We start from the raw sequence: 17,323 nt of genomic DNA on the forward strand, positions 1-17,323 counted from the left end.
TCTTGCCTGAGCTGCAGTTAACAGTATTTAGGGATACACTTTACAGCAGCCCTACTGGTCAGACACTGTGGACAAGAGCTGGCCCATTGACTTCTATGGGCGAGTGTGTCAGGCATGCTCTTAACCTGTGCAGAAAGGAGGCAAGCTGTGACCATTACCTTTTGTGAATGGTGGCTCCTGTTTATTATCTAAATATAATGTGGTACCTTTCAGTACTGGTGCATCTGGTCTCCATCGCAATTATGGGTGGAGACATGGGTTGGCTGGGTTAATGTATAGGGTGGGCCAGGTGACTAGCTAGCAGCGGATTGGATGAGCCACACACTCCTACGCTCACCCTAACCCACCGTGCTACCATTACGCTGCCGTGGACAGTGGCAGTGTCCCCAGCCGCCTAACATCTGCAGTACAGGGTCCACTGTTACTGTGCCCCTGGCAGTCTGCCATCTCCGCTTCTGCCGCCGGAGTCACTTTCTTCCCTGGCCTCCTAGTACCTGCGTTGCAGACCCCGCTTTTACCTATCCCGTCGGTCTGACCTCCTGTCACTGTGCACGGCGATGCCTTCTCCCCTGGCAACTCCGGTGCTGTGAGTGTCCTTGACAGGCAAGCATCTCCCGTTCCGTACCCACTGTCACTGTCCTAGTCGACCGCTCCCTTCCCCCACTGTCAGTGCCGCCACCACTGCCGCTTACAGCGCTCTCAGCTTGCGGTCCCATTCCCAGCAACTGGTACCAACATCGCTGTTACCCTCCATGGTGCAGGTGGGTTCCGTGGCCGGAGCTGCCTTCTATAGGTGGCCCAACAGCGGCATACGGGTCCATCAGTCCTGCTGTGGCCCCTACAGCATGTTGCGGCTCACACAGCTCCAGATGCCTTGTCAGTCAGTGTAGCCAATCAGGAGCTTTGGGGCTTTTAACAGGGCAGATACAGACCATGAGTATGTCTCCACCCATACGTCCGATGGAGACCAGATGTACCAGTATCGTACCTTTCATTATATTCCTACCTGTGATTATGAAATGACCCCTCTACAGAATAGAAGTGTCAGATCATTATTAAGCTCCGTGGTTAGTTTGAAAACCAGGTTTTTGATGAGACATCTATCTAGCCAAAAAACTAAAAATCTTAAAATGGTTTAGCAAATATTTGATTTATACGATAGTGTATTTTCTGCTAACGCACTCCCTTTAAACATTTAAGGCCCTTTTACACGGGCCGACAGTCTTTTCAGTGACTGCACAAGTGCTGACGTCACCACTAAGGTTGTTAGCAAACGTGCAGGGCTTTCAAATTAAATGTCCTGCTAGACGCTCGCTGGCTTTTCGTCTGCTTCTTGCTCAGCACTTCCTATGATAAGTACTGTGGAGAGCTTTCACACAGTACGAGACGCTAGCAATCGCTAACGAGGTTGTTTAAGCTGACAGAAAAGTGACTAGTTGGTGGAAGGCAAGACTTCGACCAACTAGCAGTTTCTTTGCAGGGGGGGTGGGGGGGGGGTGGGGGACAACAACTAAAATGTTGTTCGCTTATACACAACACAGTACAAAAAAATTGGCAAATATTAGACCGTGTTAACATGGGGAGGATTTGTTCATCTACTGAGGGAAAAATCCACACAAAACCTGTGCACAAATTGACACGCAGTGCAAAATTTAAATCTGCAGCATGTCAATTTTAATCACCATTTACGCTGCAGAATCCACCTCTTACCAATGAGGGGATGAATTCTGCACCAAAATTCACTTTAAAAACTATGTCAAAAATCCACAGCAAACGGTGTGGGTTTTGATTGACTTTCAGCTGTGGATCTGCCCCGTGTGAACATGCCCCATGACTTGCCGATTCTTCTAGCTACATCCAAGTTCACACTCACGTGCCAGTCACTGACCGTGTATTAGGCCTCCCTCACACAGGGCGTTTGCAAAACGCTGCCTTTTCAGCCGAGTTTTCAGCCCAGCTGAAGAGGCTGCCCATTCATTTCAATGGGAGACTCAGCTGAAAACGCCCAAGAATAGAACATGCAGCGCTTTCAAAACGCAGCGTTTTGAAAGCGCTGCATGTTCTGTTCTTGGGCGTTTTCAGCTGAGTCTCCCATTGAAATGAATGGGCAGCCTCTTCAGCTGGGCTGAAAACTCGGCTGAAAAGGCAGCGTTTTGCAAACGCCCTGTGTGAGGGAGGCCTTAATGTGCAATGTTTAGTGTATTTTATTGTTGCAACATTACACAAAACAATAGAAAGCACTGAAATGCCTCCTGCACACGGGCGGAAATTCCACGTCCGGATTTACCACAGAATTTCCGCCCGTGCCTGCTGCCATAGGATTGCACTAGACAATGCAATCCTATGCAGACAGGCGCGATTTGACCGCGTGAAAACACACGCGGTAAGCAAATCGCGGTATGTCCTATTTCTGTGCAAGCTTAGCAGAGGGCTGCACAAAAAAGGTCACTAGTGACGCATCGGCTCCGCTCTGCTCTGGCTGGGCAGCAGCCGGCACAGAGCGGGGAGACGCAGTGGTCACTGCAGGGGCACAGTGCGCATCCTATGAGAATTCTTGCAGCGGGATCCGACCCAGGCGTGTGCAGGAGGCCATAGAGGAATAGGAAGTATAACTCATCTTGGCTACTGAAATCTATTTTTTGCCCAATGAAAAACTCCAAATCAAAGAAATAGTAACCCTTGTCACGACTCTATAATTTGGCGATGACAGTCTGGTTAAAAGAGTCAAACGAATATTTAGCCAAGACAAAATTTGAAAGAAAAAAAAAATTTGGAGCCTTTTCAGGTTCTCGAAAAACTATTTGTACTAGTATTCATCAATGATGTACCAATGTTACAACACACAGAATTTGTATTCATAAAAATTTGCGAAACTCAAATGGATGGATGGATTGATTCAAAGGGGCAATTATTACCAAAGCTTTACACCATCCACTAAGAACATTTTATTTTTTATTCTTTTTTTTATTTTTATTTTTTTAAAGTAGGGTTTCCAAATCTTTAAAATTTTCTTTAAAACACACATTGGTGCATAAAATTCTCTTTAAAACACACATTGGTGCACCCCTGGAACAATAAAAATCTTACATCGGAGAACCCCTACCAATTTCTTTAAATAAATAAACCAGGGGATACACAAGACACCTCAAGCAAGACTACCTCAGATACCAGATTTAACCTTAAGAGACAAAGCTTTCTTCGTCCACCCCCCTTTTTAAAAAAAGGCAACTCCTTTATTTATCCATCCACGTAGCTGTAGAATTGTACTATTTAATGCACTACCGTGTTTCCCTGAAAATAAGACAGTGTCTTACATTAATTTTTGTTCAAAAAGGTTTAACTTTTTTACATGTATAGCTGCCTGGACACTATTTAAATTGACTTTTTAAATTAACTGTTAGCAGGGCTTAATTTTGGAATAGGGCTTATATTTCAAGCATCCTCAAAAAGCCTGAAAAATCATTTTGCATCCTCAAAAATTCTGGAAAATCATGCTATGTCTTATTTTCAGGGAAACAGGGTATATAGTGTACTGAAAGACTTAAAAATTCTAAGTGGAGGGAAATAGGGGAAAAAATGAAATTCTGCCATATTTCGGTGCGCCTTGCTTCTACGGCGCACAAACTGCAACAAAAATGACATACCTTTATTATATGGGTCGATACAATTATTACGATATTAGGTTTTTTTTTTGCTGTACTACTGGTATTTTTCAAAGATTTGATTTTCAAAATTTTCTTCTGCCGCCATCTTCAGCGCGCAATAGCTATTTTAATTTTTCCGTCGACATAGTTGTGTGAGGGCTAATTTTTTGCGGAACGTCCTGTAGTTTGCGTTGGCACTATTTCGGAATACATAAGGCTTTTTGATCTCTTTTTATTGCATTTTTTCTTGAAGACAGGGTGACCAAAAAAGCGCATTTCTGAGGGCAATTTTTTTTGTTTCTGACGACCTTCTTCGTCCGGGGTAAATAATTTGTTATTTTGATCGGACTTTTACAGGTGCAGTGATAAAACAACAAAAAAAATGCATATTTGTTTTATTATTTAGATTTTATTAATATGGCAAGTGTTTTTTTTTCCATCTTACTCTTTTCTTTTTAAGAATTAGTAAAAACAAAACAAACAAACAAAAAAACCAACTGATTTTATTTATAGTCCCCAGAGGGAACAACAACGTGCGATGCTTTGATCGCTCCTGCAGTATGATGCAATGCCATAGCATTATATCATACTGCTAACGGCAGTCACGGGCATGGCTTTATAGGCATTCTGCTATGGCAGCCCTGGGGCCTTTTAGACGGCCCCCGTCTGCCATGACATCCACACGGCTCCCTGCAATTTTCATGGGGGGGATTTGAAAAGTCCCTATCGATTGTCAGCGGCATTTAAAGGGTTAACATTTCCAATGAGCCGCACGGCTTATCACAGCCGTTGCCACCAAGTGTCAACTGTAGAAAATAGCCGGCAGCCATGATGTATGAAGAACGATCGCTGCGTGATCTCCCTTCATACATGTTCTGCAGCTGCATGCCGTTATAGGATCGGCAGTCATTAAGGGGTTAAGAACCACAATAATTTCAGACCCTGGATTTACCCAGTATGGAGGACTCTACGTAGAGTAGTGTGGAGCTTGTATAACTGTCTGCAGTCATTTCTTGCCATCTGATGCTAAAGACTATAGATCACAGCATCCTCTGCAGTATGGCATCTACAGATAAGGCCCTTAGTACGGTAGTTGTTGACAACCCTGCGCTCTCTACAGGGTTTTGAATGATAGTCGTCCCGTGTAAATGCATGCAGAAACTGAACGACTGAGCAAGACCACTCAGTCGTTCGGGTTTCAGCATGCTTGAAAACAGAACAACAAGCCATTCAGTACTGAACGACTGCTGTTAACACTGAACAGAGGTGGGTGGGGGTAGAGCGGGGAGGAAACGCTCCCCCAGCTGGCCACGCTGTGAGTGATACTCACTCCAGCGTAACAGCATAGGAGCGAGTATACACAGGGACGATGCCGACACTCGTCCCATGTAAAAGGGCCTATTATTCAGCATATTTAAATGATGAACCTTTTTCCAGCCAGCTTTAGACAATGCACTAAAATTAAATCCTCTAAAAACAGAACTAGTAAACCAAAATGAGGTCAGTCTCATGAGCGCAGGACTGAAAAGGGAACCTGTTCTATGCAGACACCCCTCCCCATCCACTAGTTAGAGATCCTGTTTTCAGTTGTCCAAAATGACCACTGCACTTTTCTACCTTCCTAATGCACTGTTCTCTGATTGGCAACCACAGATCAAGTGAGCAGCACCAATCAGAGAACACAGTGTACAGCGGTAGCCTAACACTAATGCTCTGCAGGGATTAGGTAGTCTGAAGATTGGGTCTTCCATCTTGGACAGTTGAAAACAGAATGACGAATTAGTGAATGGGGAAGGATATCTGCAAAGAACAGCAGATCAGGGGGTCATTAGTACAGAAGACCAGTAGAAGGCAATATAACTGCACCCTCCAGTTTAAGGACAAAATTCTGCTGTGAAACAGGAAAATCACTAACAGTCTTTATGTAAGAAATATATCAATCTTTTTCTAGCAGCACATGTAACAGAAAACATGCTAGTGCTAAAACAAAACTACCACAATTTGCATGTGTAGGGTCAGAAAGCAGTGTTGATTATTGACTTAACAGTCTTCACTTGCACAAATGCTTATTACAATACATGAAGTGGGCTGATAAGGCTATAGCCCATAGCAGTTAATTGGAGTTGCGGACAAGAAACTTGGCTGCAACTTGAATTGGACAATGCACAAACCCTGCACACTTACTACCCTACTCATCTGTGAAAACAGACAGTAATAGGGCAGGTCAAACTTTTTCCGTGTGTGTCAGCGAAACATGTTTTTTGTTTTTCATTTTCAGATTGTAGAATTTTTTATTCCGTTTAAATATAACTAAGCTTTACAGGAGACTCATAAGTCATCCACACAATAGACAGAAGGGGACCCATTGACTTGCATGTACTGTTCTTGACATGTTCTGTGACCTGCAGAGGTCATTTTGCAGCGAGGGGAGTAGAAAAAAAACAATTTTTAAAAATATGTTTAACAGAAAAATGTGATTTATGTAACAGGTCATTTTCATTGCTTAAGCATTAACATTTCCAGAATTAAAAGAAAAATGGCAACATGTGCTTTGGTTTTAGGAAATCAAGAGTCCAGTGACTTACTGATATTGGACATTATTCATTCCACTAACAGTGCCAATGCTGAAGTGTACTGACTTTAAAGGAGAAATATGTTTTTGGAGTTTTTAAAGAAACAAATCGCTTCTCTTATCTGTACTAATTTTTTTTAACGAACTTTCTTAATAGAATAAACAATTTCCAGATAACCTCTATTTTAATATCTGCATAAGGAAACAGGGTTATGTATCAAATTCCACAAGGTAGGAAGGTTGTACTTATATAGGAACATAGGCGAAGACAACGGCTTTAGGGTATAACCAGATAGGATGTATTTTCTACAGCACCAAATCTGCATGTGTTTCATGTGGATTCACAGCAGATTTTACCCTGAAGCATAAACGGACATTGTGCAGATTTAGATCTCGCAGCATAGGTCAATTTACACTGCGGATTACTTCCACATCCTGCAGATGAGTTTTCATAAAATCTCATCAACTCTGCTTGTACTGTAATACGCAGTGTATATTCAGCATATAAATCTGCAGTGAAAGATACGCTTTATATATGCCATGTGTAAACACGCCCCTAAAAGGCGTTTTTCTACAACATTTATTCCATATCCACAAGATAGGAGAGCAGCATGAAGCAGTGACACACAGCAGTGTCACTTATGGGCATGGATTAGCACTTCCACTCCCGAGAAGTGACAGATCGCTGCAATCAATGTTTCTGTTACTACTTTAAACTGCTCTCAATCAAGGTAGAATAAAGTACCTGTCAGGTTCTCTTTAAAACACTAAATATTTCTATGTAAGAATTAACCTTTTTCTATCCAATGAAATTGTAAGTACCAAGAAAATGGCAAGTACCTAGCGCTCTAGGATAGTTAAAGGTTAAAACTTCTATACATATTTAACATCTGTACTAATCCTCTGAAGAGTACATAAACTACAGCATACCAGGAGAACTGCTCTCCAAGATTTCAAGGTTGAGTTCAGTTTCAAAATTCACGGAAGACAGAGTACTTGTCACTTCCTCCATTGCAGGTGATGCTTTTGCTCCTACACTGCAACTCTGAAAACAAATACGTACGTTTGTAAGAGTAGCAGTAGCCAAATCTTTCAGAGCAAGCGTCAAGCTAACAGCTGCAGAAATGTGTCTGACTGTATTACGACAAGCTATTCTTCAAGCTAAAGATCAGACCTATAAAAACGCTGTATTGGAAACTTATAAAAGCTAATATTGCTTATAATTTACACTTTTATATTAAGCTCATGGGAAGAACTGTCACCAGAAAGAACGCAGATAAATGTAAAAGCTTCAGTGGGAAGATTGTTCTGTGTCTAAAATTTGGTTTTGCATTTAAAGAATTAAAAAAAAAAAAATAATCATACAGTCAAGCACAAAGTGCCTTACATGTTTCTAAAAGCTTGAAATTATTTTTTCTCCCATTCCCATAACACAAAGAGAGCCTGATAAAGTGTAGGTATAAGTCAGATATATAAGCTTTACCTTGACTTCAGGGAGACTTTAGCCTAAATCCATTCTGAATGTAACAAAGATTTGTGCTCTTGTTTCTAAAGCTTTAAGCTCAGTAGTCAACACTTCCCCCTAGGGGCGATGTCCTGGAAAGAAAGAAAAACAAACTTATTGGCATCGCAAAACAAAAGCAACAAGTAAAACTGTGCCGTCTGTAAGATGATAAAATAACTGGGATTTGTAAATTACTGAAATAGCTTACCAAACAAAAAATTATATATATCCTAGTTCCTAATGAAAGAAAGAAAAAAAAAAGGATGTCTTGAAAGTGTTAATACATTTGGCCTCTGTGCAGGCTTTAAAGGAAGCCTGTCATGACCTTTGAGCCCCATAAACTACTTATGTGGCTCAAAGGTCAGGAGGGGGGTGGGGGCTGGGAAGTACCTTTTACTCAGAGGCACCCATGTCCCTCTGAAGTCTGCGCCAGCAGCACAACTCCTGTGCTCATCTCCCATCCACCTCCAAAAGGTGATGCACACGCAGCAGGAGTCACGCTGCTGGCGCTCACAGACTCAGGAGGGACAACACAGGAACAGGGCACCCACTGAGTATATAATACCTCATCTCCCATAACACTGTATTCTTTGACCTTTGAGCCCCAACAACATAGTTTATGGGACTCAATGGTCATGACAGATTCCCTTTAACCCCTTAAGGATGCAGGCTTCCCACCCCACGCCCAAATTTTCATTTTTTCCCTCCCCCCTTTTAAAAAATCTTAACTCCTTTATTTATCCGGCGACGTTGCTGTATAAGGGCTTGTTTTATGCGGGACGAGTTGCATTTTTTAATGGTACTATTTAATGTAGCATATAATGTACTGAAAAACTTGGAGTAAAATGAAAAAAAAACTAAACAAAAAAAGAAAAACATTCCGCCATCTTTGGTGAGTCTTGTTTCTACGGCACACAAACTGCAACAAAAACGACATAACTTTATTCTATGGGTCAGTACAATTACTACAATACAAAACAGTTTTTTTTTGTTTTTATTTTTTGCTGTACTATTGGTTTTTTTTCAGACATTTTTTTAAAATCAATTTCTGCCGCGATCTTCTGCGCGCAATAACTTTTTTCTTTTTCCATCAACAGTTTTAATAAAGCTCCCTTTTTACAAGACATCCTGTAGTAAACATTAGTACCGTTTTGAGATACATATGACTTTTTGATCGCTTTTTATTGCATTTTTTTTCTGGGAGACCGGGTGACCCAAAAAGTTGATGTCTGGCGGTATTTTTTTTCTTTGGACGACGTTCATCGTGTGGGGTAAATAATGCGTTACTTTGATAGATCTGACTTTTACAGACGTGGCGATACCAAATATGTATTTTTGTTTTATGATTTAATTCTTTTATTATAAATATGGCAAGTGTGTTTGTTTTTTAAACTTATAACTTTTTTTTTTAATAAAAAGTAATGATTTTGATTCTTTTATTAAAGACATGGCAAAAGGGAGTGATTTAAATTTTATTTATTTTTTTTTTTTTTTTACAATTAGTAAAACTTTACTGATCTTATTTTTACTTACTTTTTTAGTCCCCACAGCATGTAATGTTTTGATCGCTCCTGCAGTATGATGTAATGCTATAGCATTACATCATACTGCGATCGGGCAGGCAGTCTATCAATCCACCCCATGGGGATGGCTTGATAGGCAGTCTGTTAAGACTGCCATAGAGCCTTTTAGAAGGCCCCCGGCTGCTATGACACCCGCACGGCTCCCTGCGATCTCATTGTGGGGTGGCCGTACAAAATTGACATTGGCATTTAAAGGGTTAATAGTGCCGATCAGCCACGTGGCTGATTGCACCTTTTGCCTGCGGGTGTCAGCTGTAAAACAGCTGGTGCCCGTGATCTCTCTTCATATATACCCTGACCCCGCAGGACGTAACTCTACGTCTTATAGCGGGAAAAGGTTATCCGAGGTATTTTTTTCTAGCTAGCTTCCAGTTTGGTCACAGATTTCATGCATGGCATTATAATTGGTGGAATCCACAGCTAAAAAAATTGCAAAAACTAGGGCATGAGGCAGAACTGAGTAACTTTCTTTAACCCCTTAAGGACCAGGTTGTTTTGTACCTTAAGGTCCAGACACTTTTTAGGGATTTTACCCATGTGGTGGTTTTACTGCTCTATTTTTTTTCCTTTAGCTATCAAAATTATTTTTGCTGCGTTTTTTTTTCCGTGACATATAGGACTATTTTTTTAATATCTTTTTCACTGACTTTTTTTTCCGTTTTTTAGTTTTATTGGGGGTAAAATGCTAAAAAAAAATTATTTTTTTAACATTTATAGTTTTTTAAAAAATTATTTTTATATTTACACTAAAATAAAGTATGGAAATGGGTTCCTCTATTTATTATGGACGTTTTGATATATAGTATGTATGGTTTTGGTTTATAGGGCGCATACGGCGACGGTTTTTGTTGGCGTCTGCTTTGTGTTATTCTCTTTTTTATGTATGTTTTGTTGTTTTATTCTGTTGTTTTGTTTTACTTATTTATGTAATTGTGTTTTTTACTATCTATGTCCCCCATGACGTCATATAAGACCTCTGGGGGGACACTCACTTTTTTTTTTTTTTACTTTATTTGACATTTTCCCACTGTAGCTGGGGCGTCCATAGGATCCCCAGTTGCAGGGGATAGCAACCCCTGTGGTGACATTAGTCACCTGCAGAGCTGCCAGGGTCTAAGTCTGATCCTCCAGCTCTGCAGTAGCAGGGAATCCCGGGGAGGTCACATGACCCCCCGAGGCTCCCGTAGTGAAAGAACTTCTTACTTTCACTTTGCCCCGACAGTGTTCATTGAGCACTGTATATCGGGGAAGCAGAAGGCAGGAAGGGTTAAAAACCCCTCCTGCCTTCTGCTCCAGGTTATCAGCTGTCAGTAACAGCTGATAACCTGTACCTGCCCTCTGACTGATTGCAGAGCAGGAGGCTTAGAGCACCACCGTATTTTTACGATCGGTGGTCCTTTAAGCCCAGCACCAGCCACCGTATATATACAGTGGCTGGTCGTAAATGGGTTAATGCCATTTATACCTTTGTTGTCGAATTTTAGTGTTGACTCCACAACAAATATACTATGTCTGATCCAAGGCATACAAGGGAGGTTCTGAGAGATAGCTGTGAATCAACTGCTAGTTTGGGCCTGCAGCTGTTTTATGTTGGTTAGGCTGACTTTAGAAATTGAATGGCTTTTTCTATTTTTTTGAGAGCAAAGCTTCCAACTAGTAAGTTATGGGTCCACAGGATTGGTGATAAATGTTAGATCACAGAGTCCAAATGCTGAAACACCAGACCGATCCTTAGACATTTCATTTTTGTAGCAGAACCAACTAGTGAACTGCTTTACAAAAGAGATCATTGTTGTAACATTAATAAAAGGACAGCTTGGTATTCTATTATACATACTGCAGCACTGTACAGAGACCAAGGATTATTTATATATAGCCAGACAACCTGACATAACGGTGATCAATCCTACTTTGAAAAACTGTAGGGATGCCCTGAAGAGTCCACTGTTCTGTACTTTACTCCTCCTTACTAAAGCAAAGTGAGTAACTGACTATATATAGGATTTTTGTTGGCAGATCCACTGAACCAACCACTTAGGCTGCCTGTCCACGGGCAGTTTTGCATTGCGTTCCCCGCGGCGATAATCCGGCCGCAGGGAAAACAGTGCACGCTTTCTATAGCTTTGCTATGAAAAGCACAGCCCCCCTGTCCACGAGTGGAGAACCATAGCGATTCTCAACTCGCGGACGGCAAATCGCAGCATGCTGCGAGTTGCCGCGATTCTCTGCAGTGAGCCTATCTGTCAGACAGGCTCACAGCGGAGATCCATCAGCTGTCTCCTGCTCCCAGGCGGCGGAGATCCACCGCAGGATATTGCAACTACTGTGGACAGGCAGCCTTAAAACACTATGTAATAGTGAATGCAACAAAACCATTAAGTCCGTCCAGCGGCAAGAAAAATAATCCCCAGACCGCCATACTGGAGGCTAATTTAATGTTTACATTAATTTTGCCCATACATAACCAACCCTACATATATCCACAAATATGTGTAACAGGAATGTTTCAACATACTCTTAGGCCCCTCTCTCACAGACATTTGTAAAAACGCAGTGTTTTTAAACATGGCATTTTACAGCATTTTAGAACAGTGTTTTTAAAACTCATTTGAACGCGTTTTTAATGCACCCCATACTTAGGCCGGCTGCACACGAGAGTGACGGGCTCCGCCGCGGAATATTCCGCGGCGAAGCCCGTCACGGCGCCCCCCAGAGACCCCATACTTACCACTGTATCCGGCGTCTTCGCTCCCGCATGACGCTTCCCCGCCCACCGCGTCACGTGACGCGCCGGCGGCAGGCGGGAAAGCGTTTTCACGCTATCTTCCGCTGTGTTACAGCGGGAGATAGCGTGAACGGGCGGCTTCCATTGACTGCAATGGAAGCCGTCAGCGCGTACACCCGCGGCAAATAGAGCATGCCGCGGGTGAGGACGGGAGATTTCACGAGCATTGAGCTATTAGGTTCAATAGAACCTAATAGCTGCGGGTAACGCAGCGGATTTTCGCCGCGAATTACGTGGCGGAAATCCGTTCGTGGGAAGGAGGCCTTAGGCTGGGTTCACACAGGGCGGATTTGCAGTGGAAATTCCGCCGCGGCAAATCCGCCTGCGGCCGCTAATCTCGGGATTAGCTAGCCATGTGGACGAGATTTCTCAGAAAACTCGTCCACACAGGACGGCCAATCCGCTGCGGTAAGTCAGGCAGGAACCGCGGCTGCAGCGACAGCAGCCGCGGCTTTACAATATGCAGCATGTCTATTTACTTTTCCTTTCAGCTGCAGCAGCGCTCTCCTCTATGGGAGCGCCAGCCGCAGCTGAGAAGCGAGCAGCCGGGCCGCTTCAAAGCCGCCACGGGTTTTTGCGCAGCGGTTCCCCCGGCGGAAATCTCGCGGTTTTTGCAGCGGCCAAACGCTGCAAGACGCTAGAATAGAACAGTATTTGATTTTGCGTACATTTGAAAAGCTGTACTAATACGCTCGTCTCAGAAGCCCCATTGAAATCAATAGAGGCTCAGTACAGTGTTTTTAGCAGGCATTTAAACGCCCGCCAATCGCTGTAAAAAAATACCTACGAGAGTGGCTTTACTAAATGAATCGCACATGTATTCAAGTGCAATAAGACAGTAATTTTATAAAACAGTAGATCTTTAGTGCAAAGTACCAGATTTTTCTGCTCATAAGACAAGTTTTCAGCCAAAAAAAAAAAAATCTTGCTGAAATGCTTCTGCACCTTATTATCTAGAGCAGTGTTCCCCAACTCCAGTTCTCAGGGACCGCCAACAGGTCATGTTTTCAGGATTTCCTCAGTGTTGCACAGGTGATGTAATTATTGTTGGTGCCTCAGACATTGCCACAGGTGTTCTTACCATAGGATATCCTGAAAACATGACCTGTTGGTGGTCCCTGAGGACTGGAGTTGGGGACCCCTGATCTAGAGGTAGGGTGTGGGAGGGTAGGTGTGTCTGATAGATCCAGAAACCCTAGAAAGCAATGATCGCTCAAAAAAAAAAAAAAAAAAAAACCCGCTAAAACGCGATCGTTTGAGCGATAATTGTTGCGTCTAAACGCACAGCCAACTGCTAGCTGATCGTTAAATTCAGTCCAACCTAAAAATCGTCCTCCAGCCTTATCAGCAGTTCTCTGCTGGTAGTACTGATAGCATTGTTTCACGCTGGAGAACAAAAGAACTGAATGCAGATAAGAGCCCTCAGGCTATTAACTGCTTTCAGCTAAGGCTTCATTAGCACACTTAATTGCTCTTAAGTAGCTACTTAAAAATTTATGTAAAATGATCGCTCAAAGCTGTCACTCAAACTGTCGTTTGATCAATTGCTCTGTGTAAATGCGCCTTATACAGTGCGCTGCCCGATCATCGAGTGAACTCTGCAGCCATACATACCGTGGCTGCACAGTCCTCCCTCTCCTTACCCAATCAGTCCCCTCCAGCCTACTGTTCACCACTATTCCTGTTTTCTATTGTATAAAAAACTTGGGATGCATCTTATAGTCCAAATAATACAGAACTCCAAATTTATGAAAAAGGTGCACTCTAACATATGGCATAACACATTTATTCCATCTCCCTTATTTACATAGCCCATTAGAACGACATCTCTTCCTTAGGCGGTCAGATTCCGACTGCGAGGTGCCCCGGCATTGACCTCCCACTTACCTGTCTTGCATCTTCTCTCTCCGTTCTGCGATGTGCCAGCTAGCGCACAGCCACGCACAGCACAGCGGGCGCGGCAGCGGTGACGTTTCTGTGCGAGCCTCTATGAGGCCTGCACATAAGTAGAACATGCCGCAATTTTAATATCGCGCGAGTTTTCATACAGTCAAATCGCGGTTGTCAGCATAGGATTGCATAAACTAATGGAATCCTATGGCAGCGCGCAACGGCGGAAATTACGTGCGGAATCTCGCTGCGAAATTTCCGGCCATGGGCATTTGGCCTTATGCCACCTCATGACTATTGTACATGAAAACAAGTACACCAAAAACAGTGGTAGTCCATAATGATTTGTTTTGCAACATGCCTTTGCACTGAAAATTAAACATGGCACATGGCTCTAGTTATCACATTCTGTCTGATCCTTGTGTCCTACGCAGGAAAGCATAAGGTGCGCTTTAAAAATATTAAATAAATATACATACATACACACATATAACCTGTGCCAAAATAAACCTTTTTAAAAATTTCTGTGTTCCTGACACTTGACATGTTTCAGCACCCATAACAGGCTGGGAATGCCGCAGTAAACACTGTAGAGGTGCATTTACACTGCAAAGATGATCGGTCAAGAGGGCTTTTGAGCGATCATTTTGCATAAACTACTACTTGGGACTGAAACCCAATTTACACACACAGATAATCTTCCAAAAGATTGAAAGATCAGCAATCGTTTTGCATAAGGTTCCAATTACACGGGACGACTGTCGGGCAAACGATGCCCGACACGCCTCCCTGTGCATCCGCGGTCACACGGGAGCTAGTAGTGCTGGCTTGCTCACAAAGCAGCCAGCAGGGGGGCTGGGCAGTGCAGGTGATTTCTCTCCTCTCGTTCCCCCACTCCTCTTCATTGACATAACATTGTGCCCATTCAGTACTGCAGCACTAGTAGCTCCCGTGTGACAGCAGGGGAGTGAGGACACACAGAGACGGGTGTCGGGCATTGTTTGCCCAACAGTTGTCCCGTGTAAATGGACCTTACAGTACTAATAGGCACTAATTGCATGCAAATGAGCTTCTGGGAGCTGTTGAGGAACTCAGAAGGTTGTCTGAGCTCTGTCATTAGCTCCATTGTTCAGCCACAGGCTCCCCGTAGAGAATTCAGCAGTATGGACCACAGGCTGTGTTCTGCCCAGGGAGAGCTGAGAACAGCTGATACAATGTCAGCCCCTCTGGCAGAACAGCTGATAAGCAGGACCTGCTTATCAGCTGTTCTGCCAGAGGGGCTGACATTGTATCAGCTGTTCTCAGCTCTCTGCTTATCAGCTGTTCTGCCAGAGGGGCTGACATTGTATCAGCTGTTCTCAGCTCTCCCTGGGCAGAACACAGCCTGTGGTCCTGCTTATCAGCTGTTCTACCAACCGATTGTTTTCGAGCAGAACTGAAAACCGGCGTTTGGGAGAAAACTGCAAGATGGGCACATTTAGACAACGATTATTGCTCAAAAGATGGCTTTTGAGCAAAAATCGTTGTGTCTAAATGGGCCTTAAGGCTGGTTTCACATTATGCTATGCGAATACAGCACTGGTTCTGTCCCCATGCTGTTTCTACAACCTAAAAAGGCACCAAAGGGGAGAATACATTAGAGATCTTTTTGGTCTCTCGTCTTAAGCCCCTTGTGCATAGAACAATTGTAGTGCAAAGCACTCCTTAGATTGAGTGTTTTTTGCACGATAACTGTGCAGTGTAAATGCATGCAGTGAAAGAATGAGCAGAAATAAAATCACTGACTGGATCTTTCAGGCAGACCATAAAATAATGGTTGGTTTGCCGCTGCGTCTGCCTGTTTAAAGTCGTTCTTCTACGAACGATAGTCTATTTATGTTAATGGAGACAGGTTTTTCGCAACAATATCTGTCCTGCTGCGCATTCACTCACTGAGCGATAATAACTTCTGTGTAAAAGCACAGGATCAATTATCGCTGGGATGGCTGTTGGGAGCTTATGTGCCCAACAGTCCTCCTATGTAAAAAGGCACTTAAAAACCCTGCCATCAGCTGTGGGTGGCCGTCCATGAGTATGCAGCCAGAAGCTGTAAAAGGGGCTTTATAGTTCCTGTCCTGGTCAGTCTTTTACACTAGATAGATAAGTGCTGTGTAGGATAGACAGATTCTATCTACTATATATAATAGACATACTGATCAACTAGAACACTGAAACCATCCAATGTTTTGGAGACCCCCCCCCCCCCCGCTCCCCCACCCCAGAACCTTACACTTTCCCATTTTCCCAGCTTGCAACACAGACGTCAAGAACAGTTTGTTCACTTGCTGTTTAATATTACCCCCCCCCCCCCCCTCACAGGTGCCATTGCCACAATGTTAGTCACCTCATCTGTCATCAATTTTAATGTTATGCCTGATGGATATATTACAGAGAAATGTAATACATTTCTTTGGTGCAGTGCCTCTTAAAATAGCAGTAATATATTAGTCAAATATACACTTGGCGTATATTGTTTCATGACTACAAATTTCAACAACCAAACATACGCTTCAGAGCAGGACCACCCCCCTTCACTAGGTCCTGATATAAGATAAGCAGCAATTGTGTATAAAAGTCGCTCATCTCCATAGAAGTATTATATGTATTCGGGGAAGATATGCCAGTAGGCAAATGTTTGCACACTCAGCCAGTCTATAGTGTATAGATTTACTGTCTTGATGTTGTCCAATACTAGCACCACATGAAGCTCCCTGGACTCCTCCACACCTTGAAGTCCACCCTGCTGCTGCCGACCCTTGGTCCGCATTTAAGCACAGCCTGCAGAGGTGAGGCTATTGTCAAGTTCCCGATTTTGATCAGAATCATGATGAAAGGGTTTTCTTACAATTGGGGGAAAAGGTTGAGTGCAGGGGTTCAGCAATTGCCTCAGGGGTTACGAGCTGTTCATTATACACATGGCCTCAGCAGGTGCCATGCACAATGAAACATGACTGCAGCAGAAATGTCCTGGATCTGAGCAGTTCAGCTGGACCTGCAGACATCTGAACAGCAAGTATTGTTTAGGGCTTATTCAGATGAGAATGTCCAATTTTTGTCCACGATAAACAGGCAAATTTTAATCTGCGAGTGTCCTGTTTTTACATGCATGTTCCCCCCCCCCCCCCCCACAAGAAAGTAAAAAAAGGATGTTTCAGTTTTATTCTATTAATACTTAGCAATGATCCATGAAAAACAGCACAGACAGCGGTCATCTGCGCTCACTCCTTTTTTTTCTTGTGCACCCATTGACTTGAATGACAAGACATTGGAGAAGTCTGACCAGAACTGGACTTGTTGCAATTTTTT

At 43.1% G+C, this 17,323-nt stretch overlaps 1 protein-coding gene across 5 annotated transcripts in view; it reads right to left on the reverse strand.

Annotated features, from left to right (window-relative positions):
* Positions 1–17,323, reverse strand: part of DIDO1 (death inducer-obliterator 1) — a 67,296-nt gene that overhangs the window by 44,570 nt on the left and 5,403 nt on the right. For 3 of the 5 annotated variants that reach the window (XM_066588197.1, XM_066588196.1, XM_066588195.1), the window contains exons 2-3: positions 7,700–7,812; positions 7,147–7,261 (exon numbers count right to left, since the gene is read on the reverse strand). In XM_066588197.1, the coding sequence (XP_066444294.1) occupies positions 7,147–7,228 (82 nt within the window). In that variant the 5' untranslated portion in view covers positions 7,229–7,261; positions 7,700–7,812. The remainder of the gene's footprint in view (positions 1–7,146; positions 7,262–7,699; positions 7,813–17,323) is intronic. The other 2 variants (XM_066588199.1, XM_066588198.1) reach the window with 1 other exon arrangement.

This window comes from Eleutherodactylus coqui, chromosome 13, assembly GCF_035609145.1.
Source record: "Eleutherodactylus coqui strain aEleCoq1 chromosome 13, aEleCoq1.hap1, whole genome shotgun sequence".
NCBI lineage: Eukaryota > Metazoa > Chordata > Amphibia > Anura > Eleutherodactylidae > Eleutherodactylus > Eleutherodactylus coqui.